General features: G+C 46.5%; 1 protein-coding gene across 1 annotated transcript in view; it reads right to left on the bottom strand.

Annotated features, from left to right (window-relative positions):
* The window catches only part of CORO1A (coronin 1A), a 32,869-nt gene extending 8,679 nt beyond the window's left edge, over window positions 1-24,190 (bottom strand). Inside the window, exons 1-5 of the mRNA XM_089684164.1 lie at window positions 24,036-24,190; window positions 17,749-17,954; window positions 4,179-4,301; window positions 2,879-3,008; window positions 1,270-1,451 (exon numbers count right to left, since the gene is read on the bottom strand). Of these exons, the coding sequence (XP_089540290.1) occupies window positions 1,270-1,451; window positions 2,879-3,008; window positions 4,179-4,301; window positions 17,749-17,946 (633 nt within the window). The 5' untranslated portion in view covers window positions 17,947-17,954; window positions 24,036-24,190. The remainder of the gene's footprint in view (window positions 1-1,269; window positions 1,452-2,878; window positions 3,009-4,178; window positions 4,302-17,748; window positions 17,955-24,035) is intronic.
* Window positions 24,191-24,454: the final 264 nt, after the last annotated feature.

The following is a 24,454-nucleotide window of genomic DNA, read 5'->3' as shown; positions in this document are numbered from 1 at the left end:
CCCCCCCCCCCCTGCCACTCTGAGATTTGTTTTCTGAATTCTGCAAATAACCTGGTTGATCCTGCTGTTCTTTGTCTTCCTCTCCTGTTCATGTCCCCAGTACAGTTGGTGATTTTGCAGAGCAGTGGTGGCAGCTCTGCACATGCTCAGTTTTCAGCGAGTTTCTATGCTGAGTATTTCCTCCCTATCACATCAGAGCCACCCATGTGACTACAGAGTCACCCATGTGGGCGTTATACACAGTATGACAGCCCACTGCCTCTGGAGAAGGGGACATGCCACTCGAAGCTTCTTCATAGCTCTGGAGAAGGGGACATGCCACTCGAAGCTTCTTCATAGCTCTGGAGAAGGGGACATGCCACTCGAAGCTTCTTCATAGCTCTGGAGAAGGGGACATGCCCCCCGAAGCTTCTTCATAGCTCTGGAGAAGGGAACATGCCCCCCGAAGCTTCTTCATAGCTCTGGAGAAGGGGGCATGCCCCCCGAAGCTTCTTCATAGCTCTGGAGAAGGGGACATGCCCCTCGAAGCTTCTTCATAGCTCTGGAGAAGGGGACATGCCCCCCGAAGCTTCTTCATAGCTCTGGAGAAGGGGGCATGCCACTCGAAGCTTCTTCATAGCTCTGGAGAAGGCAGCATGCCCCCCGAAGCTTCATAGCTCTGGAGAAGGGGGCATGCCCCCCGAAGCTTCTTCATAGCTCTGGAGAAGGCAGCATGCCCCCCGAAGCTTCTTCATAGCTCTGGAGAAGGGGGCATGCCCCCCGAAGCTTCTTCATAGCTCTGGAGAAGGGAGCATGCCCCCCGAAGCTTCTTCATAGCTCTGGAGAAGGGGCATGCCCCTCAAAGCTTCTTCATAGCTCTGGAGAAGGGGACATGCCCCTCGAAGCCTCTTCATAGATCTGGAGACGGGGATATGCCACTCGAAGCTTCTTCATAGCTCTGGAGAAGGGAACATGCCCCCCGAAGCTTCTTCATAGCTCTGGAGAAGGGGACATGCCTCACAAAGCTTCTTCATAACTCTGGAGACGGGGATATGCCCCTCGAAGCTTCTTCATAGATCTGGAGAAGGGAACATGCCGCCCGAAGCTTCTTCATAGCTCTGGAGACGGGGATATGTGTCTTAGATTTTAATTTCCAAAAATGCCCTGAGGTTACCTTAATGTAAAACAAGATCTGATTGGTCGCCTATCATCCCTGTCTGTGATTCTGCCATATAGAATAAGCTCCATATGCGTTGCTGAGGTCATCAGCACAAATTTTTGCAGACGTACCGCTACAATGGTACCGGCTCTGGGTTCCATGACTCGAATTTTTTTGTCTTTACATGAGCTGCAGATGAGACTGCCGTCCCGGTTCCAGGCCACGCTGTATATGAGGTCCGTATGTGTCTCATCTATGGAGATGATGGACTGCCCGCAGCCCACGTCCCAGATCAAGATGACATTGTCACAACCTGGTGAAGGAACAGCAAAGATTAAAAATTAGTCAGGCTACCTGGGATGGGTATAGAGCAAAAGAAGGCCTTTCCTGGAGAGCATGATGCTCCAGTCTCCCTCCAGTGCTGCTTCCAAACCCCAGATATTTGGTCATATGATCTCTGCTGGAGGGGAAGACTTGGGAAATCTGATCTCTGATCTTCCCCTTCAAAAGAGAACATAGGGCAAAACACCTAGACTATAGAAACAGCAGTAGAGGGAGCTAAATGAAGCTTTATCTCCAGGAAGCCAAAAAGAAATGATGCTGCTTTTTAGGCTTGAAATTGCTCAGAATGACTATAATAAGAGTGGCCACCCCTGCCCACTTCTCCCTTTATTGATCCTTACAAATTGACAGTATATTTTCATTCCCATTGATGATCACCAAATCAAGGAGGACATAATGATGACATGGCTTTTGTTAATAAATATAAGTCAGATGACCAATAGGTTCTAGCTTGACCTGGTGGTCACCAGTGGTTTGTTAGTAAACCAAAAGCCATATGATTGAGATCACATGGCTTTCTTTATCAACAAAGCTATTGATGATCACCAGATCAAGGAGGATATAATGATCCCACGGCTTTTGTTAATAAATATAAGTCAGATCACCAATAGGTTCTAGCTTGACCTGGTGGTCACCAGTGGTTTGTTAGTAAACCAACAGCCATATGATTGAGATCACATGACTTTATTTATCAACAAAGCCATTGATGATCACCAGATCAAGGAGGATATAATGATCCCATGGCTTTTGTTAATAAATATAAGTCAGATGACCAATAGGTTCTAGCTCGACCTGGTGGTCACCAGTGGTTTGTTAGTAAACCAAACGCCATGTGGCTGAGATCACATGGCGTTCTTTATCAACAAAGCCATTGATGATCACCAGATCAAGGAGGACAGAATGATCACATGGCTTTTGTTAATAAACATAAGTCAGGGGACCATTAAGTCCCGGCTTCACTTAATAGTCATCAATAGTTTTTATTGCCTTAATATGGCTTTGTTTATAAACAAAGCCATGTTACACATAGTGATCAGTTCTTTTTTCTGGGTCTTTTTTGAAGATTTTCGTGATATTTTGGACATATCTAAATCATTTCATCAATAACGATGGCTATAGACTATATCCTGAAATAAGCAAACAGAGACAATCGAACCATCTTTGCAATATGGAGTTTATCATGTTGTTGAAATCAATTGTTATCACAGAGAAACTTTCTGGTCTGTTGGAAGATCTGCCTATAAGTGATATACAACTCTTCCCTTCGAAGGGGTAAAGTGAAGTATTTATGTTTGGTTCTGGCCGGGACGAGACAAGAAGATAACCTCGCAAGCCAAAGATACCCAAATGAATCTTCTCCTTTCTTAATAAATCCTTTCTTTAGTTTTTGGTTTTTACCTGCACTCAGCAATATATTCTGGGCGGTCGGGTGCCAGAGGACAATTCCCACCCGCTTAGTGTGCCCTTCCAAGGTGACAATGGGTTCTGTGAGTGAGCGGGTCAGACCTCCATCTGGAATCTCCCACACCTGAAGGACAGAAGGAGACATTGGCACTGGTGAACACACACAACATAAAGGAGATGAAATACAAATCCAATTCCAAACAATTTGGGGCACTGTGTAAAATCTACATAAAAATATAAAATGCAATGATTTGCAAAGGTCATAAACTCATATTTTATTCACAATAGAAAATAAAAAAACATATCAAATGTTTAAAATGAGATAATGTACCATTTTAGGGGAAAAAAAGGTTGTGTTGAAATTGATGGCAGCAACAAGTCTCAAAAAAGTTGGGGCAGGGCAACTAAAAGCTGGCCAAGTAACAAGGAAGAGCTGGAAGAACATTGTGCAAGTAATTAGGTTCATTGGCAACAGGTCAGGACATGATGGGGTATAAAAAGAGCATTTTAGAGAGATAGAAGTAAAGATGGGCAGAGGGTCACCGATCTGTGAAAAGCTGCGTATAAAATTTGTTGAATAATTTCAAAATAAAGTTCCTTGCCTACAGTACAAAATATAATCAAACGATTCCGAGAATCTGGAGAAATCTCTGTGCGCAAAGGACAAGGCCTAAACCGAATATGGTGACACTGTACTACTTGTGGGGGGTGATGAAGATTTTTTTTTTTTTTACACTGATTGCTTTTACACCCATAAAGGCTGTAAAAGCAATCATTTCTCCTTCTCTCTGGCTGCATTCTTGCAGCCATTGAGGAATACTGTGATAGCTGTGATTGGTCACAGCTTGTCACATGGTACAAGGCTGTTGTGAATAGCCCTGTACCATGTGATCTCTGTGATCATTCACAGATTTCACACGTAGTAAGCAATGATGTCAGAAGTGACATCTTGCTTACTACTATTCATGTGATCACTGATTCGCAAATCAGTGATCACATGATCAAGACCTCGCACAGATGTCCCATACAGCGATCGGTGTTCCTAGGACAAAGAACATTGTCAGCAAATCCCTCCATTGTGTCAAGGGATTTGCTGACTATTATGGAAAAACATTTCCAAGGAGAAACTTTCACACACATAGGATTCTCCCCTTGACACCATGGATGGAAATTTTACTTGATTCAGGCCACTCCTTTATTCTGGTTTTAGCTTTGGCTGCCAAAGTACATATTGTCTGTGAAACGGTTGTTTAGAGTCCTGTGCGGCACACGGCCTCCCTGTTCCGGATCTTACCATGACGCTGCAGTCTTCCGAGCCACTGGCAATGACATTATCGTTGTGGGGGCACCAATCGATGTCCAGCACTGCGGCCGTGTGACCACAGACCTGGGGCTGCGACTTATCCAGGCGACCCGTCTGCAGAGAGAAGACACAAGGGTGACATTATTATTTTCAGTTACATATCCGGTAGGTTAGCCTTTCTCAACCAGGGTTCATCTAAAGGTTTCTAGGGGTTCCTTCAGCAGTGAGTACCAGAGAATTAAGTTCCCATTTATACAGGCCATCAATGTAAGGGGGCACGTTTTCCCTAATGCCCAATGTAAGGGGGGCCCTTTTTCACTGACCATCAATGTAATGGGGAGGCCTTTACTGACCACCAATGTAAGGTGGGGCCTTCTTCACTGACCACCGATGTAAGGTGGGGCCTTCTTCACTGACCACCAATGTAAGGGGACCCTTTTTCACTGACCACCAATGTAAGGAGACCCTTCTTCACTGACCACCAATGTAAGGGGACCCTTCTTCACTGACCACAAATGTAAGGGAACCCTTCTTCACTGACCACCAATGCAAGGTGGGGCCTTCTTCACTGACCACAAATGTAAGGGAACCCTTCTTCACTGACCACCAATGTAAGGTGGGGCCTTCTTCGCTGACCACAAATGTAAGGGGACCCTTCTTCACTGACCACCAATGTAAGGGGAGCCTTCTTCACTGACCACCAATGTAAGGTGGGGCCTTCTTCACTGACCACAAATGTAATGGGGGGCTTCTTTACTGACTAATAATATAAGGGGGGCTGTACTTCATTGGCCACCAATGTAAGGGGACCCTTCTTTACTGACCACCAATGTAAGGGGGCCTTCTTTACTGATCAGAAATGTAAGGGGACCCTTCTTTGCTGACCATCAGTGTAAGGGAACCCTTCATCACTGGCCATCAATGTGAGGGGGTGCCTTCTTCACTCGCCACCAATGTAAAGTGGGGCCTTCTTCACTAACCACCAATGTAAGGGGACCCTTCTTTACTGACCACCAATGTAAGGGGGGCCCTTCTTCACTGTCCAGCAATGTAAGGGGGCCCTTCTTCACTGTCCAGCAATGTAAGGGGACCCTTCTTCACTGACCACCAATGTAAGGGAACCCTTCTTCACTGACCACCAATGTAAGGGAACCCTTCTTTACTGTCCACCAATGTAATGGGAGGCTTTCTTTACTGACCACCAATGTAAGGGGAACCATCTTTACTGATCATCAGTGTGGGGCCCTTCTCACCACCATTGTAAGGGGACCCTTCTCCACTGACCATCAATGTAAGGGGTCACTTCTCCACTGACCATCAATGTAAGGGGTCACTTCTCCAATGATATAAGGGTACTATTCATTCTATGACCTTGTGACACCCATTACCTCTCATTTCTTGTCTAAGTAACCTTTTCTCTTTTACTTTTTTCTCCTTGTGACACCCGTTCCCCCTCATTTCATGTCCCTGGTGACACACGTTCCCCTCAGTTTATGTCCTGGTGACACATGTTCCCCTCAGTTTATGTCCTGGTGACACTCATTCATTCTCATTTCTTTTCCTGGTGACACCCGTTCCCACCATTTCGAATCCTGGTGACATTTGTCCTCTCCTCATTTCATATCCTAGTGACACCAGATCACCCTCATTTCTTTTGTTGGTGACACCAGATCTTCCTCATCCCTTGTGTTGGTGACACCCGTTTCCCCTCATTTTACGTCTTGATGACACCCATTCCCTTTCATTTCTTATCTTGGTGACACCCATTCCCTTCATTTCTTGTCTTGGTGACAACTATTCCCCATCATTTCTTGTGTTGGTTTTTACTGGCACCATAGACATGAGCCCTTCTCTGGTCGGTTTTGGTGCTAATTGTATACAAACTGATCCTTTTGCTGGCCACACACATTACAATTGTTTCAATTTCTATCATTTACTTTTTATTACAGTCGTCTGTTCTTCACAATATCTTTTCTCGCCTTTTTTAATTACATTCAATCTTTTTTTTTAACTAAATTGATGGATAAAATATTCTCATTCGATCCCAATGCAAAGAAAAATGGTTTGTCGCAGACACATTATGGATGCCAATCCAAAGTGGACGCACGAGCGCACAACACACATTACAACTGAATCCAACAGAACATCTGATCAGTAATCCTTTGATCTGACCAGAAATCCTGACCACACTTGACCGAACATTCTTTGATACGTTTTTAAAAAAAACAATTGCATAAAATAGGACCAGAAGGAAAAATCAGAGCCACCGTGGCCAATCAGATCGCTCGTTTCCTCTCGCACAGTGCAGCTCGGAGACTAACGTTTGAATCTTGGGGCCTTGCTTCAGTTTTTAGAGATCCTTCCGGCAGTTGTGCAATGCCCTATAGGGGAAGTGTGAGGGGCCCGGCTGGGCCTGCGACAGAGGTGCGATGTTGTCACACGCGTGTTTCACGCTGGCCCCGCCCCCTCATTACAGAAGGTAAAGCGGCAGAAGACTTACATCACCAAATAAGGACATGACTACAGTGCGGAGTCACACTTCCCTTATTACGGAAACACTCAGATCTGCTGATAACATTGCCGCACACAGAGAAGAAGAAAAAAAGCGCGCCAGACCTGAAAATACAAATGTGACACCTTGAGAAAGAGATCCGAGTGTCATCTGTCACCAACGTTCCCACAACTGAGCAGAAAGTGACATCTGACTTGTCTGACTTAGCTGTGCAGTCCATTACATGAAATGAGAGGGAACGGGTGTCACCAGGGACATGAAATGAGGGGGAACGGGTGTCACCAGGGACATGAAATGAGGGGGAACGGGTGTCACCAGGGACATGAAATGAGGGGGAATGGGTGTCACCAGGGACATGAAATGAGGGGGAACGGGTGTCACCAGGGACATGAAATGAGAGGGAACGGGTGTCACCAGGGACATGAAATGAGGGGGAATGGGTGTCACCAGGGACATGAAATGAGGGGGAACGGGTGTCACCAGGGACATGAAATGAGAGGGAACGGGTGTCACCAGGGACATGAAATGAGAGGGAACGGGTGTCACCAGGGACATGAAATGAGGGGGAACGGGTGTCACCAGGGACATGAAATGAGGGGGAACGGGTGTCACCAGGGACATGAAATGAGGGGGAACGGGTGTCACCAGGGACATGAAATGAGGGGGAACGGGTGTCACCGGGGACATGAAATGAGGGGGAACGGGTGTCACCGGGGACATGAAATGAGGGGGAACGAGTGTCACCAAGGCAAGAAATTGGGGGCAATGGGTGTCACCAGCGACATGAAATGAGGAGGAACGGGTGTCACCAGCGACATGAAATGAGGGGGAACGGGTGTCACCAAGGCAAGAACTGAGGGGGAATGGGTGTCACCAGGGACATGAAATGAGGGGGAACAGGTGTCATCAAGGCAAGAAATGGGGGGCAATAGGTGTCACCAGGGACATGAAATGAGGGAAAACGGGTGTCACCAGGGACATGAAATGAGGGGGAATGGGTGTCACCAGGGACATGAAATGAGGGAGAATAAGTGTCACCAAGGCAACAAATGAGGGGGAAGGGGTGTTACCAGGAATAGACATGGGGGGAACAGATGTCACTAAGACAAGAAATGAGGGGGAACAGGTGTCACTGGACTTGAAATGAGGGGGAACGGGTGTCACCAAGGCAAGAAATGAGGGGAAATGGGTGTCACCAGGACGACATGTAGGGAATAGGTTTCACCAAGACAAGAAATGAGCAGCAACAGGTGTCACCAGATTTGAAATGAGGGATAACAGGTGTCACCAGGACTAGAATGAGCAGGAACAGGTGTGACCAGGATTAGAAATGAGGGGGAATAGGTGTCACCAAGGCAACAAATTAGGGTGAACAAGTGTCTCCAGGGACATGAAATGAAGGGGAATGGGTGGCACCAGGACTAGAATGATCAGGAACGGGTGTGACCAGGATTAGAAATGAAGGGGATCAGATGTCACCAAGGCAAGAAATGAGAGGGAAGGAGTGTCACCAGGACTAGACATGGGGGGAACAGGTGTCACCAAGACAAGAAATGAGGGGGAACAGGTGTCATCAAACTTGAAATGATGGGGAATGGGTGTCACCAGAACTTTCTATGAATGTGCTTTGATACAGCACTTTGGGAACATCCAACTTCTTTTGCAATTCCCTTTTGAGGCTTTCCCTCCTTATGGAGGGTGTCAGTGATGGTGTCAGGTCAGCAGTCTTTCCCATGATTGTGATTCCTACTGAACCAGACTGAGAGACCATTTAAAGGCTCGGGAACCCTTTGCAGGTGTTATGGCTGAATGAACTGATTAGAGTGGGACACTTTGAGCCGAGAATATTCCACCTTTTCACAATATTCTCATTTTCTGAGATTGTGGATTTGGGGTTTTCATGAGCTGTAAGCCATAATCATCACAATGATGACAAATCACGGCTTGAACTATCTCGCTTTGCATGTAATGAGTCTATCTCATATATTAGTTTCACCTTTTAAGTTGCTGCACTGAAATAAATGAACTTTTGCCCGATATTCTAATTTTTCGAGTTTCACCTGTAGTTCATCTACCTTCAGTTGGGTCTGTACAAGCACCTCACAGCCAAGCCTTTCTCCAGTAGGGAGCCCCTATGGACTGGACTTCTGGCCCCCTTGCCACTTCTCACACTGTGCTACATTTCAAGGTTACCTAAACCACAGGTGTAAAGGAATCCTTCTTGTCCTCCTGGCCTTTATCAGGTTACATATGAAGGAAAGTCAAACCAGATGAATACAGTTCACTTTGGTTAACGTTTCCTCCAATCAAGTCCTCAGTGTGAAGGAGTAGTACCAAGGGCGGACTGACCATTTGGAAACTCAGGCACTGCCCGAGGGCCCGGGGTCAGTAGGGGGGCCCATGAGATGCCCCTGGTACCTTTTTCATAGGCTTTTTTGAATTTGGGCAAGAACACAGGGGCCCCATGATCCCCTATTGCCCGGGGGCCCCATGAGTTGTCAGTCCGCCCCTGAGTAGTACTTTGGCCCGTGAAATGCGTTGAATGTTTTATATGTTACAAATAATAAAAAGCATCCTGAACTCTAGAAATAAAAACCCGAGAGGGTGTCTAGTCTTTAACTACTCTAATCTCCTAGATTGTAAGCTCCCAGGATCAGCCCTCCTGTCCCTCTTGTATTGAACTGTATTGTTGCTGTATTGTCTCCCGTTATATTGTAAAGTGCTGAGCAAACTGTTGGCGCCATAAATCCTGTATAATAATAATAATAAAAACTAAAGAAAAAAGTATCGACTATATACAGGAGTACCTCGGTTTACGAATTTAATGCGTTCTCCCAGACTTTTCATATTGCGAAAAATTTGTAAACCGAAACACGGTTTTCCCATAGGAATGCACTGAAAACCAATTAATCCATTCCGGTGGTCAGAAAAAAAATTTAAAAAGTATTTTATCTGTTCAAAACTCTGTATAAAGTGCACTTTAAAGGCATAAATACTGTACAGGGACATGATTAAAAAAAAATTGTAAATACATTGAAAACAATTAATCGGTTCCAGAGGTCAGTAAAAAGTTTAAAAAAAGTCTTTTATCTGTTCAAAACTCTTTATAAAGTGTACTTTAAAGGCATAAATACTGCACAGGGACATGATTCAAAATTAATTCGTAAATGCACTGAAAACCAATTAATCCGTTCCAGAGGTCAGAAAAAATAACAAAAAAGTCTTTTATCTGTTCAAAACTCTGTACAAAGTGCACTTTAAAGGCATAAATACTGTACAGGGACATGATTCAAAATAAATTCGTAAATGCATTGAAAACCAATTAACCTCCCTAGCGGTATGATTATTTCAGATTTTTGGTGCTGAAAGCGGTACATTTTTTTGCATGTATAGTAAACATCCCGGGGATGATAAAACTTGAAACACAAAATCATAAATTATAATTTAATAAATAATCATAAAAAATAATAATTTAATAATAAATTTCAATAATATAATCAAACCAAAAACACTGAAATGTGAAATATAGCGCCAAGTTCGCACATCGCTGAGCAAAGTCGCAGAATAGTTTTCAGTGTCTGATGAGGAATTTCCCCCACGAATCATTATCACTCAATTCTGCAAGTGGTTCTGATTTACTATCGCTGTTCTCTAGCCGGTCTAAAACCGCGTCTGACCTAAAGGGACGCTTTTTGGACGCCATGGACGTTTATCAGTTTCCAGGCAGAAAGTAAAAATGTAGGCAGGGCGCCGGACAAAGCACTCGGGACACAATGTATGTGAAATGGTTTGAAACAGCAATGTTTTACTATATAATAATCATTTTTAAAAAAATTACATTTTAAAAAAAAATTCAAATTTGCCGCCGGTTCCGGTGCCCGTACGTCCCGACGTCACAGGGACCGGAACACAGAAGCCGGATGCCGGCATTGGCCGGAGGAGATGGCCGGGGACGCTGCAGGGGACACATCGTGGGAGCGAAGGACAAGGTAAGCGCTGCAGGGACTCCCTGAGCAACGCCGCAGGGTAAGCCCGAGTGTAGCTCGGGGGGGGTTACCGCTTTTGGTACTGAAACTCTACCCCGAGCTACACTCAGGAATACCGCCAGGGGGGGTTAATCTGTTCGTATTGTGAAAAAAATTCATAAACCGAGGCATTATTTTCAATGGATTTTCATTCGTAAACCGTAAATTACGTTACCCGAGGCGTTCGTAAACCGAGGTTCTCCTGTATACATTTTAGGACGGATATTCAGATTCCTGTGTCAGCCCCGCCAGGACAGGTCCTCTTTCAGAGAGGTTTATAAATAGGAACACAACTGCCTCAAGCATTGATTTCCATGAAAATCTGCAGGTTGTAGGTTAGGTGTTGGGGGCCGGCCTTAAAGGGTTAATCCTTAATTGACTGTCTGCTCCGCTCACATTGCATGTCGGTCATGGGATGGCTTGGTTTCCCCGCAGCGATGTCACCCCCCCCCCCGGCTCGCACACAGCGAGGGTGTCACGGGGACACACAGAGAGCATTGTGTGCGGATATCACAGCTGGACTGCGCGTGTGCGTGTCTGCGCTCAATGTTGCATTTGGAAAGCGGCAACGATCATCAGCCGTTCGCCATATTGTCGGTCACACACGGTACAATTTAATCGTGGAATCAGAATTTTTCTTTTTTAATTTTTGATTGTAAAAAAAAAAGACTGAAATGTACTTCGCTTAACTCATAACAGCCAATCACAGCTCACTGTTCTGCAGGCTGGTATGTGGCCGGATGGGTTGCTGGAGTTTCCTAACTGCTTTCCTCTGTTTTCATTCGGTGATCCTTCCAGTAACACACTTCCTGTATGTAGTATGGGGGAGCAGCCTTTAGAATAGGAAATGTTAGAACTACAGAACACCTCCCCCTGCACTCATCTCCATTACATGTAGGGAGGAGTTATGTAGCTGGGAGGGCATTGTTTTAGATTTCAATACAGAGCACAGGAAGTTACGGGCACACTGGATTTCTGGCAGGATCAACGGATATTTAATCTGTAACTACAGAGATGCATGAACACAGAAAACTAATGCAGCCACCACATCTAAGGACTGCTAAGCTGCAATATATTTTTGTTCTTGGGTTTAGATATACTTAATGGGTATACGGATCACCCCCCCACATCAGAGTCCACCCATACATCAGAGTCCCCCCCCCCCACATCAGAGTCCACCCATACACCAGAGTCCATCCATATATTAGAGTCTTCTCTTAAATCAGGGACCCATTTAGAGTTCACCCTTACATCAGAGTCCTCTCTTACATCTTGGTCCCCATTAGAACCCCAACCCCCCCCCCCACATCAGGTTCCCACCTTATATCAGAGTATCCCCTTACATCAGGGTCCCCATCAAAGTCCCCCTTACATCAGAGTTCACCCAAACATTACAGTCCCCTCTTACCTCAGAATCCATGAGTCAGAATCCCCCCTTACATCGCAGTCCCCATCAGAGTTCCCCTTTGTATCCTGGTCCCCATTAGAGTCCCCCCTTACATCAAGGTCCACCCTTACATCAGAGTCCACCCATACATCATGGTCCCATTTAGAGTTCACCCTTACGTCAGAGGCCCCTCTTACATCTTGGTCCCCATCAGAGTTCCCCTTTGTATCCTGGTCCCCATTAGAGTCCCCCTTTTCATCAAGGTCCACCCTTACATCAGACTCCACCCATACATCAGAGTCCACCCTTACATCATGGTCCCATTTCCAGTTCACCCTTACGTCAGAGGCCCCTCTTACATCTTGGTCCCCATCAGAGCCCCCCCCCGCGCATCAGGTTCCCACCTTATATCACAGTCTCCCCTTGCATAAGGGTCCCCATTAGAGTCCCCCTTACATCAGAATCCACCCAAACAGGACAGTCCCCCCATACCTCAGAATCCACCCATAAGTCAGAATCCCACCTTACATCACAGTCGCCATCAGAGTCCCCCTTTGTATCCTGGTCCCCATTAGAGTCCCCCTTTACATCAGAGCCCACCGTTTCATCAGACTCCACCCATTACAGAGTCCACCCTTATATCAGAATCCAGCAATAAAACAGAGTCCCCCTATACATCAGAGTCCCCCCTTACATTAAGGTTCTGATCAGAGCGCCCCCTTACATCAGAACCCACCCTTTAACATCAGGGTCATCATCAGAGTCCTCTTTACATCACGGTCCCATTTAGAGTCCACCCTTACATCAGAGTCCACCTTTACAGCATGGCTGGGAACCATCCTCCTGTGAATGCTGAGGCAAGCATGTGATTGGTTGTAGGGTAGCAACCAACGCCACTACAATGACATTACAGCCAGGGGAACTGTGCTGGAGAGCGGAGGGGAATGGAGGATGTAGAAGCTGGGGAGAAATGGAGACCATCACCTGTCCCGAGGATCCGTGTGACAGCCCACTGACCCCAGCTGCAGGCCACCTTCTGCAGATCCTTGGTCTACGGTTCAACTTTAAATGACAAATGTAAAGAGGAGCTGCACTGGACTTATAGATGGAGGTTTTCTTTACAGATCAGACTGTAAAAAGCCAATACTAACCTTCTCTTGCTTGTCTGCCACCCTGATCTGCTGCAATACATACTGGTACTTATATGGCGTAACATGTGACACCCCCACCTCCCTACACTGCAGCGCTCATTGCCACTCAATAGGATGTTGTCCCATTGGGGAGATTTATCTTCACTTCCCATCGTAGAGACCAGGGGTCTTCAAACTTTCTAAACAAAGGGCCACTTTATTGTCCTTCAGACTTTAGGTGGGCCGGACTGTAGCCAGCGGGAGTGGAAATTTTCCTGGAATCAGTGGTAGAAAACATTTCCACATTTGATGCCCCATAATTGGTATCATTGAGACGAGAGTTGTCCATCACTGACATCAGTGGGAGGACTAGTGCCCCATCATTGGTATCAATGGGATGACAGTGGCCCAACATTGACGTCAGTAGGAGGATTAGTGCCACATAATTGGTATAATTGGGACGAGAGTGGCCCATCATTGACATCAGTGGGAGGACTGGTGCCCCATAATTGGTATCATTGGGATGAGAGTGGCCCATCATTGATGTCAGTGGGAGGACTAGTGCCCCATAATTTGTATCATTGGGATGAGATTGGCCCATCATTGACGTCATTGAAGGACTGGTGCCTCATAATTGGTATCATTGGGACGAGAGTGGCCCATCATTGACCTCAGTGGGAGGACTCGAGCCCCATAATTGGTGACAGTGGGACGAGAGTGGCCCATCATTGACGTCAGTAGAAGGACTGGTGCCCCATAATTGGTATCATTGGGATGAGAGTGGCCCATCATTGACGTCAGTGGGAGAACTAGTGCCCCATAATTGGTATAATTGGGATGAGAGTGGCCCATCATTGTCGTCAGTGGGAGAACTAGTGCCCTATAATTGGTATCATTGGGATGAGAGTGGCCCATCATTGACCTCAGTGGGAGGACTCGAGCCCCATAATTGGTGACAGTGGGACGAGAGTGGCCCATCATTGACGTCAGTAGAAGGACTGGTGCCCCATAATTGGTATCATTGGGACGAGAGTGGCCCATCATTGACGTCAGTGGGAGAACTAGTGCCCCATAATTGGTATCATTGGGACGAGAGTGGCCCATCATTGGTGTCAGTGGGAGGACTAGTGCCCCATAATTGGTGTCAGTGGGAGGAATAGTGTTTCATTGTTAGTATCAGTGGGAGATATGGAGCCCCATTGTTAACATAATTTGGCAAAATTGTGTCTCGTATCAGTGAGAGGAATCGTGTCTCAAGGGCCGGATAAAGGCAATCAAAGAGCCGCATCAGGCCCTTGGGCCACAGCTTGGAGACCAATGGTATAGACTCAACAGAAAATGGGAAGAAATCTCTCCACTGAGTGGAAAATCTCCTCTTAGACAGTTTACAAGATGAAGTTTATCAACTTGACCCCATTGATACACAAGGCGCCCACAACCAATCACCTTTCGGCAACTCACAGATTGCAGCCCTCTGCATACTCAGCCCTCTGTAGACAAGATACCCAGAGTCTCGTCTTCCGGACTGGGAACTCTTCTGTTTTCTTGCAGCTTCATTTATGTACATATATGTCTATAATGCTTGCAGAATGATTGTTTCACCTGCTCTGCCTGCCCACATCCCGTCCCCGACCACAGCTTCCTGACACACATAGGACATGATCAGACGTTTGTGAACTGCGCTCTCATGAAGATACCAAATTCCCTTGATAGAAAAGGCAATCTTATTCACAATACAATCGGAGGGGATGAATGAAGAGATTTGTCAATTCGGATTATAGCTTCCTCCCCGAATCATAGATGATTGGCCAGAATGTTTGCACGCAAATACGTCTGATCTGCAGATAATCAATTCATGGATCTGGGCAACTGTGATTGGTGATCTGCACGATTATTCTCAGAGCGGATGAACCCGAGGAGGCTTCGGCAAATAGAAAGATTGCTGTTCTCTAAGAAGACAGGACCAACCAATGCCCATAGAAATGCCTATAGAAATGCCCATAGAAATGCCTATAGAAATGCCTATAGAAATGCCCATGGAAATGCCCATAGAAATGGACATAGAAATGCCTATAGAAATGCCCATAGAAATGCCCATAGAAATGCCTATAGAAATGTCCATAGAAATGCCCATAGAAACGCCCATGGAAATGCCCATAGAAATGCCCATAGAATTGCCCATGGAACCCATCTCAACATCTTATTATTTTATGAGGATTCATTGTGATGGCCTGGATGATAGATTTTACCTGCCTTATTTGCTCTTGTGTTATTTATTTATTTATTATTTATTTCAGGTACTTATATAGCACCGTCAATGTATGCAGCACTTTACATATATATTGTACATTCACATCAGTCCCTAACCCTCAAGGGGCGTACAATCTAAGGTCCCTAACCCTCAAGGGGTGTACAATCTAAGGTCCCTAACTCACATTCATACATACACTAAGACCAATATAGACAGGAGCCAATTCACCTACCAGCATGTCTTTGGAGCGTGGGAGGAAACCCGCACAGGCACAGGGAGAGCATGCAAACTCCAGACAGGTGGTGCCGTGGTTGGGATTCAAACCATCAACCCTGGTACTGCCAGGAGGAAGTGCTAACCATTTAGCTACTGTGTTACTATCAATCATTGACTGGAGGGGGGCTATACTGTTGGAGGGATCTCCCTGTATAAAAATAATTGGTTTGAAGGTAAGTGGGAGGGGTGGTATAATGGGGAAGGACAGAGGAGGGGCATTTAGGTTTTCTTAGTTTCTGGTACCCTAGGTTCACACCTATGCAGGTTGCATTTTGTGCATTTCTGCATTGCGTTTTGCGTTGCATTTTTTGCACATTCGCATTTTTGCTGTGTTTTTGATGCATTTTGTGTCTTTTTTTTCCATTTCTTAAATTTTTCTTGTTGCTAGGCAGATTTTAAATGCAAAACGCATCAAAAACGTACCAAAAATGCAATACATGCTTTTCTGCAGCATTCCCATTGAAGTCTGTAGAACCAAATACACAACGTTTTGCGTTCAAAAAAGTCCCTGACCCTTTCCAAAAAAACGTACCGGGGTGAAAACACGAATGTGAACCTGTCCCATAGGAAATCATGTTAAATGGACTGTACTGCAAAGCGCTGCAGAAAACACATAGGTGTGAACCTGTCCCATAGGAAATCATGTTAAGTGGACTGTACTGCGTTTCTGCAAAGCGCTGCAGAAAACGCGTAGATGTGAAGCTAGGGTAAGTCAGTCTCTGTGATTAGATACCAATACAAGTTAATCGCACTGTTCTTGTAATTGTTCATGGCCCCGCGAGGCGTGGATCACGTTTGGCGCCCTGTGAAGCGCAATGTTAAGTTTTTATATCTGTTTTTATGCAAAATTTAATAAAAACAATTAAAAAAAAAGAAGACAGTATTTGGCCACATTTCAGACTCTCCATCCTTGTGCAGGAGGCCTTAGGAACTGAAGCAGCATTAGCGTTGGTCTAGAAAAATCTTTATTCATTCAACATCAGGCTACAACAATACATATTTGTAATGTGCATCCTTGAATGGACTTATCTGCCAAAAGATTTATAATTCTGTCCATCCATATTTGTGACTTACACACCTCTGCCAGACAGTACTGCCAGGACTGAAATGTGCAGCACTTTCTCTATTAGAGTTAAGGAAGGTAGTGTCAAAGTCTGCTCACAGCTTGCATATTAGACAATGGATGAGCAGCAACACACTAATGGGTCCTTGGCTTTGCTCATTCCTCATGTTGGCACACATGCATGCAGCTGATTGGCTTTTAGTGCAGCCCCTCCCACTCTTTTTGATGTGCTGGGAGCTAAGCCTTGTAACGGAACCGGACCCCAACTGCACTTGGGTATTTTTGTTAGACTCCTGCTTCCCCGTCCGCACACCGACCACAGACACCACTCTTGAAGTAAAACCAGGAAATAGACTCCTTTATTTTAACACAGATACAAAATATATACATTCAAGGGAACAACCCCCCCTCCCTGCATAATGACACAGGGCGGGGCAATCTACATTTAGTAACAAGAGACACACCAGCAGACAGTCCCATCAGGAGGGAGGGCTGCTGGAGACAACCCCCACCAAGCCAATACACATAAACACATACATCCCATAATAGTTTGCTCCCAAGCAAGACACACAATAGAACAATGGGATGCAACCACATGACATTAAACAATCCACAACCCCCCCACCCCAATATTAGCACAGATCACCCTGTACCCCTAACAGGCACAGGGTGACTTACACATAAGAGGGATATGGGGAGCTGAGACAGGGGTCTCCCCACCTCTCCAAAATGATCTGTGTTCCATGGGCCCCCCACCCAAAGTGACTCCCGGCACAAGATTTAAATACACACATCAGCATAGAGGTTGGAGCTACCTTCAATGACTTCATGCCATGACAACAGTGTCCTGCAAGCAAGAAACCACACACTCAAATTTAACAACAGAAGAAGCCACCCGAATTCCCTCTCTGACCTACCTTAGATAGAGGCAAGACCAGGAAAGCTCCACCCCCGCTGGCCTCTACCACAATGGCCAAAAACTTGGGGTTGACAGCACAGAAGTTGGAGTCCCAGGTGTTCTGTGACACTCGGATATCATCATAGCACTGGTCGGCTTTCACTGGTTGGCCGAAGACATGACGGAACTTGCTGGTGCGAACAACTTTCCGGCTCATGGCGAGGGCTGTGGACAGATGAAGATGAACAAGATAGGTGAATTGGTGGAATGATGTAGAGGAAGCCAATGAAACTGTGATGCCTCACAGTTTCCAATAAGTCTTGAACAATTAGAAGTGGAGGATGAGATCTAAAACGGAGGAGGAGAAGGGACATCAAGGGGGACAAGTGACTTGGGGGAGGTGAAGAGACCTAAAAGAGGAGATAGGGTTTAAAAGGGAAGGTGACTTGATGGAGAAGTAGTGTTCTGAAGAAGGTAAAGTGACCTGGTGGTGGAGATGTGACCTGTAGGAGGAGACATAACCTGAATGTGGAAAAGTGACCTCGAAGGAAAGAGGTGAACTGAAGGGAGAAAAGTGAACTGGAAGAACAGAAGTGACCTGGAGGAGGACACATGACCTGGAGGAGGAGATGTGACCAGGAGAAGGAGACATGACCTGGAGGAGAAGTGGCCTGGAAGTAGAGAGGTGACCTGTTGGAGGAGATATGACCTGGAGAAGGAGACATGACCCGGAGAAGGAAATGAGAACTAGATGAGAAGTGACCTGGAAAAGGAGAAGTTACCTGGGGGGGAAAGTGACGTGGAGTAGGAGACATGACCTAGAGAAGGAAATTTGACATAGAGGAGGTAAAGTGGCCTGTATGTGAAGACGTGACCTATAGGAGGAGACTTGAACTGGAGGAGAAGTGACCTGTAAAGAGCAGGAAAAGTTACCTGGAGGAGGAGACCTGAAGGAGGGAAAGTGATCAGGAAGAATAGAGGTGACTTGGAGGAGAGATGTGACGTGTAGAAGGAGAAGTGACCTGGAGGAGAAGAGATATGGAAGTAACCTAGAGATAAAAAAGTGACTTGAAGAAGAAGCGCCCTCAATTAGAATTAGCAACCTGGAGGAGAAGAGGTAAAGAGGAGCAAAAGTAATCGGGAAGAGAAGATGTGCCTTGGAGAAGGAGATATGACCTGAAGGAGAACTTAATTGGAAGAGGACATGGAAGTGAGATGTGACCTGGGGAGGAGAGATTACTGGAGGAGGAGACATGACCTGGAGTAGGAGATGTGTTCTGGAGAATAACTGACTTAGAGGGGGAAAAGCAACACAGAGGGGTAGATGTGACCTGGAAGAGAAAACGTGACCTGGAGGAGCAGATGTGACCAGGGGGAAGAAAAGTGTCCTGGAGAAGGAGATATGAGCTGGAGGAGGATATGTGCCCTGGAGGTGATTTGGTCTGGATGAGGAGACATGACCTTTAGGAGGAGAGGAGATCTGGAGCATGAGAGGTTTCGGGAGGAGACCTGGAGTAAAAAAGGTGAGGAGGAGGAGAAATGATCTGGAGGAGGAAACGTGACCTTGAGGAGAAGTGAGCTGGAGGAGATGTGACCTGGAGGAAGAGAAGTGACCTGGAGGTAGAGACATGATCTGAAGGAGAAGAGGTGACATGGAGGAGAGACATAACCTGGTGGAGGAAAAGTGACTTGGAGAAGTGTCCTGAAGAATGGAAGGGATTCTAATTATCAGGGCTTTTTTTTCAGCTGGAACTTGATGGAACTCTCCCTGCTCACCACTATCCAAGTGATAGCTGCACCCTCTGTGATCTAATTTTTATCCAATGTGCCCGAATGCCAACATCCCCACTGGATGATCTCCCTGCAAGTGAGACAGGCGAAGCCACCTACAGTGTGGGAGGAGATACTAGAGCCAGTTGGGTGCTTCAGCTTAATACTGCAACAAAAGTAATACACGTGGAAAACGGTGGAGCTTTTAAGGAGGGGGGTTCTGTGCAGAGATCAGAGCTGAAGAGGGGCGAAAGTGAGATATCAATGGGGGATGCGGAGGTAGGCAACTGTGGAAGAGAACTGAACTCTGCACTCAGTGTGTAGTGCACCCCTGAACTCTGCACTCTGTGTGTAGTGCACCCCCAATCTCTGCACTCAGTGTGTAGTGCACCCCTGAACTCTGCACTGTGTGTAGCACACCCCTGAACTCTGCACTCTGTGTGTAGCGCACCCCTGAACTCTGCACTCTGTGTGTAGCACCCCCCTGAACTCTGCATTCTGTGTGTAGCGCACCGCTGAACTCTGCACTCTGTGTGTAGTGCACCCCTTAACTGTGCACTCTGTGTGTAGTGCACCCCCAAACTCTGCACTCTGTGTGTAGCGCACCCCCAAACTCTGCACTCTGTGTGTAGCGCACCCCTGAGCTCTGCACTCCGTGTGTAGCGCACCCCTGAGCTCTGCACTCTGTGTATAGCGCACCCCTTAGCTCTGCACTCTGTGTAGCGCACCCCTTAGCTCTGCACTCTGTGTGTAGCGCACCCCTTAGCTCTGCACTCTGTGTGTAGCGCACCCCCGAACTCTGCACTCTGTGTGTAGCGCACCCCTTATCTCTGCACTCTGTGTGTAGCGCACCCCTGAGCTCTGCACTCCGTGTGTAGCACACCCCTGAGCTCTGCACTCTGTGTATAGCGCACCCCTTAGCTCTGCACTCTGTGTAGCGCACCCCTTAGCTCTGCACTCTGTGTGTAGCGCACCCCTTAGCTCTGCACTCTGTGTGTAGCGCACCCCCGAACTCTGCACTCTTTGTGTAGCGCACCCCTTAGCTCTGCACTCTGTGTGTAGTGCACCCCCGAACTCTGCACTCTTTGTGTAGCGCACCCCTTAGCTCTGCACTCTGTGTGTGACGCACCCCTGAACTCTGCACTGTGTGTAGCGCACCCCTGAAGCTCTGCACTCTGTGTGTGATGCACCCCTGAACTCTGCACTGTGTATGTAGCGCACCCCTGAACTCTGCACTGTGTGTAGTGCACCCCTGAAGCTCTGCACTCTGTGTGTAGCACCCCCCTGAACTCTGCACTGTGTGTAGTGCACCCCTGAAGCTCTGCACTCTGTGTGTAGCACCCCCCTGAACTCTGCACTGTGTGTAGCGCACCCCTGAACTCCGCACTCTGGACATAATGCACTCCTGGAATGTAATGCCCTTTTAAGACCCTCCCACTCTTAGTGAAATTTGACCACACCCACTACCTGATGCTACTTGTACATACATGTGTGTGGGGGGGGTTGTTTTGACGGGGAAATGTTTGAGTTCCTGTACCGATTTTCTGAGAACAAAAAGCCCTCCTGAATATAAATGTATTTAGATAAAGAGGGGACATTTGGAAGTGCAGACTGTGGGTACAAAGCTGGATCGTTATCACATTGTATCCAAATATCAGCCGTGATTTCAGGAGGATACATTGTATATAAACGGAAACATTTCTACTCTTTATGCAGTTCTAACCCTATGACTATCCTTTTGGATCCAAGCAGGATTGTTTATTTCATAGCATGTTTTTATTAGATTATGTTTTAATCTGGAGCATCAATAGTCACGCACACGGCTCTTTGATTCAGGGTGGAGGGATCTGTGGAATATAGCGACCAATTTGTGGGATCTGCGTACGTTGGATGTTTGAATATGGCAGAACAATGGCCAATGGGTCGGTTTAGTTGCTGCCCTTTTCAGAGTTGTGTCTCAGGGCGGTGAAAGGGGCTCTGGGCTCGGTTGGAGTAATTGGGAGACGGAGAAGAAAGTAAGAGCTTTATAGCAAAAGCAGAAGAGAGAAGTGAAATGGATTAAAAAAAAAAGAGCAAAATCAGAAGGAGGAAATATATTCAGCAAGAGGCATGAGCCAAGTCTTCTCCTGCAGCAAAGCCTCATCACTGCCTGCACATTACCCAGGACTGTGCCTGACCCCCAAACACCCCATAATATGGCTCAGAACACTGCCGGACATCCCCTGATTTGTATGTCTTATGTTCACATTGCCGGGGCAGCTGTTAGAAACCACGGGGCCCCATACAGCCAACCTGACAGCCCCCCCCCCAAAAAAAATAAGTTACTATGCTTCATTTATGAATGAACACAGCGAGTGGTCAGTACTGATCATTCATTGTGTTCATTCAGGAAAGGAAGGGGTTGGTAAATGTGACATATTTACCAGATCCTTCCCCACTCTGCCTCCTGAAGGATCCTATTGTGCGCTTGTAGCTGCTGTTGGGATGGAGAGGAGCGAAGCCGGAAGCACTGCCAGGTAGGGGAACACAGGCGGTCCTGGGCAGCAAGGGGAATGTATAGTACACAAAGAGGGTTATAGGTGCAGCGGGGGACAATTACTGGAACCGATCCCCTGTACGGCTCTCTCTTCAGCAGCTGAAAGACAGTGGGAGGGAGAGGAGATGAAGTCAGCTTTCAGCTGCTGCAGAGAGAGCCATACAGGGGATCAGTTCCAGTAATTGTCCCCCGCTGCACCCCACCCTCTGTGCCTATATCCAATTCACCCAGCTGCCTGGGCCCCCCTGCTGTCCTGGGTCCCGTATAGGAGGACTGGTGGTATCCCCTTATTCACGGCCCTGCATGTTGCTAAAGCTGAGTACCCAGCAGTGGCCAATCATCCAAGTCAACCCTGAAATCTCTAACAGAGAGCAAAAAGCTGCAAGGAGTCAGAATAGTCACAGCCGGGGTGAACCAGTATTACATCACAACATCTGAACATCAGATATGACAAACCTCTGTGCCTCATCTCATTTGTGGACTGCTGCATTTTTAAACTGACATACATACATATACTTTATATATCTATATATATCTATATATACATTATATATATTTATTTTGAGCATAATTTACTGACGTGTTTAAAATTAAAAAAACAATGCTCCAATGTTATGGATGTGTATTAGACCTTTATATGATTAGACATCAGGGGCGGACTGACAACTCATGGGGCCCCGGGCAATAGGGGATCATGGGGCCCCTGTGTCCTTGCCCACACCCAAAAAAAGCCTATGAAAAGTGAAAGGCACCAGGGGCATCTCATGGGACCCCCTACTGACCCCGGGCCCTTGGGCAGTGCCTGAGTGCTCGAATGGTCAGTCCACCCTGTTAGACATTATATATTGTATAAGACCTTTATATGCGTAGACATTATATATTGTATTATACCTTTATATGATTAGATATGATATATTGTTTGGGACCTTTATATGATTGGACATTATATATTGTATTAGACCTTTATATGATTAGACATCATATATTGTATTAGACCTTTATATGATTAGATATTATATATTGTATTAGACCTTTATATGATTAGATATGATAAAAAAAAACCTCTATAATATTGCAATCCCTTTTTATGACATTATATGCTCTATTACTTGTTTATAACATCAGACATTTGCCAGATGCTATGTAATCAGTTTCTTGTATCCACAATCATTGGCAGCAATGGAGATCTGACCTTTCTAGGTGACACCAATCTATGTGCCAGGCTGTGTTTCATGCACCAATGGTGGAAGTTTCTGGTCATTTCTATAAAGTGTTATATAAAGGACAGAAGTCCCCCCGTGGGCTCTTCATAGGGCAGGGTTGCTGTATAGAAGTCTTACAGCTCCATGTCCTTGCCACTGGCAGAGTTCTATCTGTATCACCCCCCCCCCCCCCCGTCTGGATACAGCGGCACAGGAGGTGGTGGCACAAATCACAAGTTCTAATGATAGCGGCTGAGAATGTGTGACCATCTAGGTATTATTATTATTATACAGGATTTATATAGTATGAACAGCTTGTGTAGCGCATTACAATATAAGTAGTTGGTTAGGGATAGCTCTGGTTTGAAGGTTAATATTGGTCAGGATCGGGGCGGACTGACCATTTGGAAACTTGGGCACTGCCCAAGGCCCGGGGTCAGTAGGGGGCCCATGAGAGGCCCCTGGTACCTTTTTCATAGGCTTTTTTGAGTTTGGGCAAGGACACAGGGGCCCCATGATCCCCTATTGCCCGGGGGCCCCATGAGTTGTCAGTCCGCCCCTGGTCAGGATGACAAATTCCCCGAAAGATGCCACCTGGTCACCAGCACCTGTCTGTGGTCTGTAGATGTCCACCAATGGACCAATAAAGGAGACCTTAGGCCACTTTTCTGATCCTCTCTGTCTCCACCATTCAGTCCAGCTTTGTCTAATGACAGGCAGCCCCTCTATCACAAGACTTCCATCCACCCCCATCATCCTGCCTTTCTCCCTGTGTTTGGTCTGTGCATGACCACATACCTGTGACTGCTGATCGGCCCCGGGTGATGCTCAGTGCTTCTCTGTCAGCTTCCTGCCGTCTGTCTTAGAGTTCTGCTTTTCTCAAAAAAATATTCTGCAAGAAAGAGAAGAGGGAGGGCAGGAAGCGAGGGAGGGGGGGTCTTGTGTTCTCTCTAGCAGAGGAGGGGTTAACCCAGATATGGCACCATGGCCAAGCCACAGAGGGTTAATATAGTGCCCATGTTCAGGTCAAGTAAGGCGGTTAGTGACGTTGCGTTGGAAGGCTGGTGGCTTCTCGTCTCTAGAAATGCCTATTGCTTTGCTGTCATGCTGATCAGCCAATGCAGTGCTTGTCAACTTATGAGCTAAAGGGGGCCTCAAATGTGGCCCCTGACATCACCAAAGGGCCACACATAATGTTCAAAGTAATGCTTGAGAGG

This window comes from Staurois parvus, unplaced genomic scaffold (genome assembly GCF_062004578.1).
Source record: "Staurois parvus isolate SC_StPar_1 unplaced genomic scaffold, SC_StPar_1.0 ptg000338l, whole genome shotgun sequence".
NCBI lineage: Eukaryota > Metazoa > Chordata > Amphibia > Anura > Ranidae > Staurois > Staurois parvus.
The sequence above is the reverse complement of the archived record's forward strand: the minus strand, read 5'-3'. Positions and strand labels throughout refer to the sequence as shown.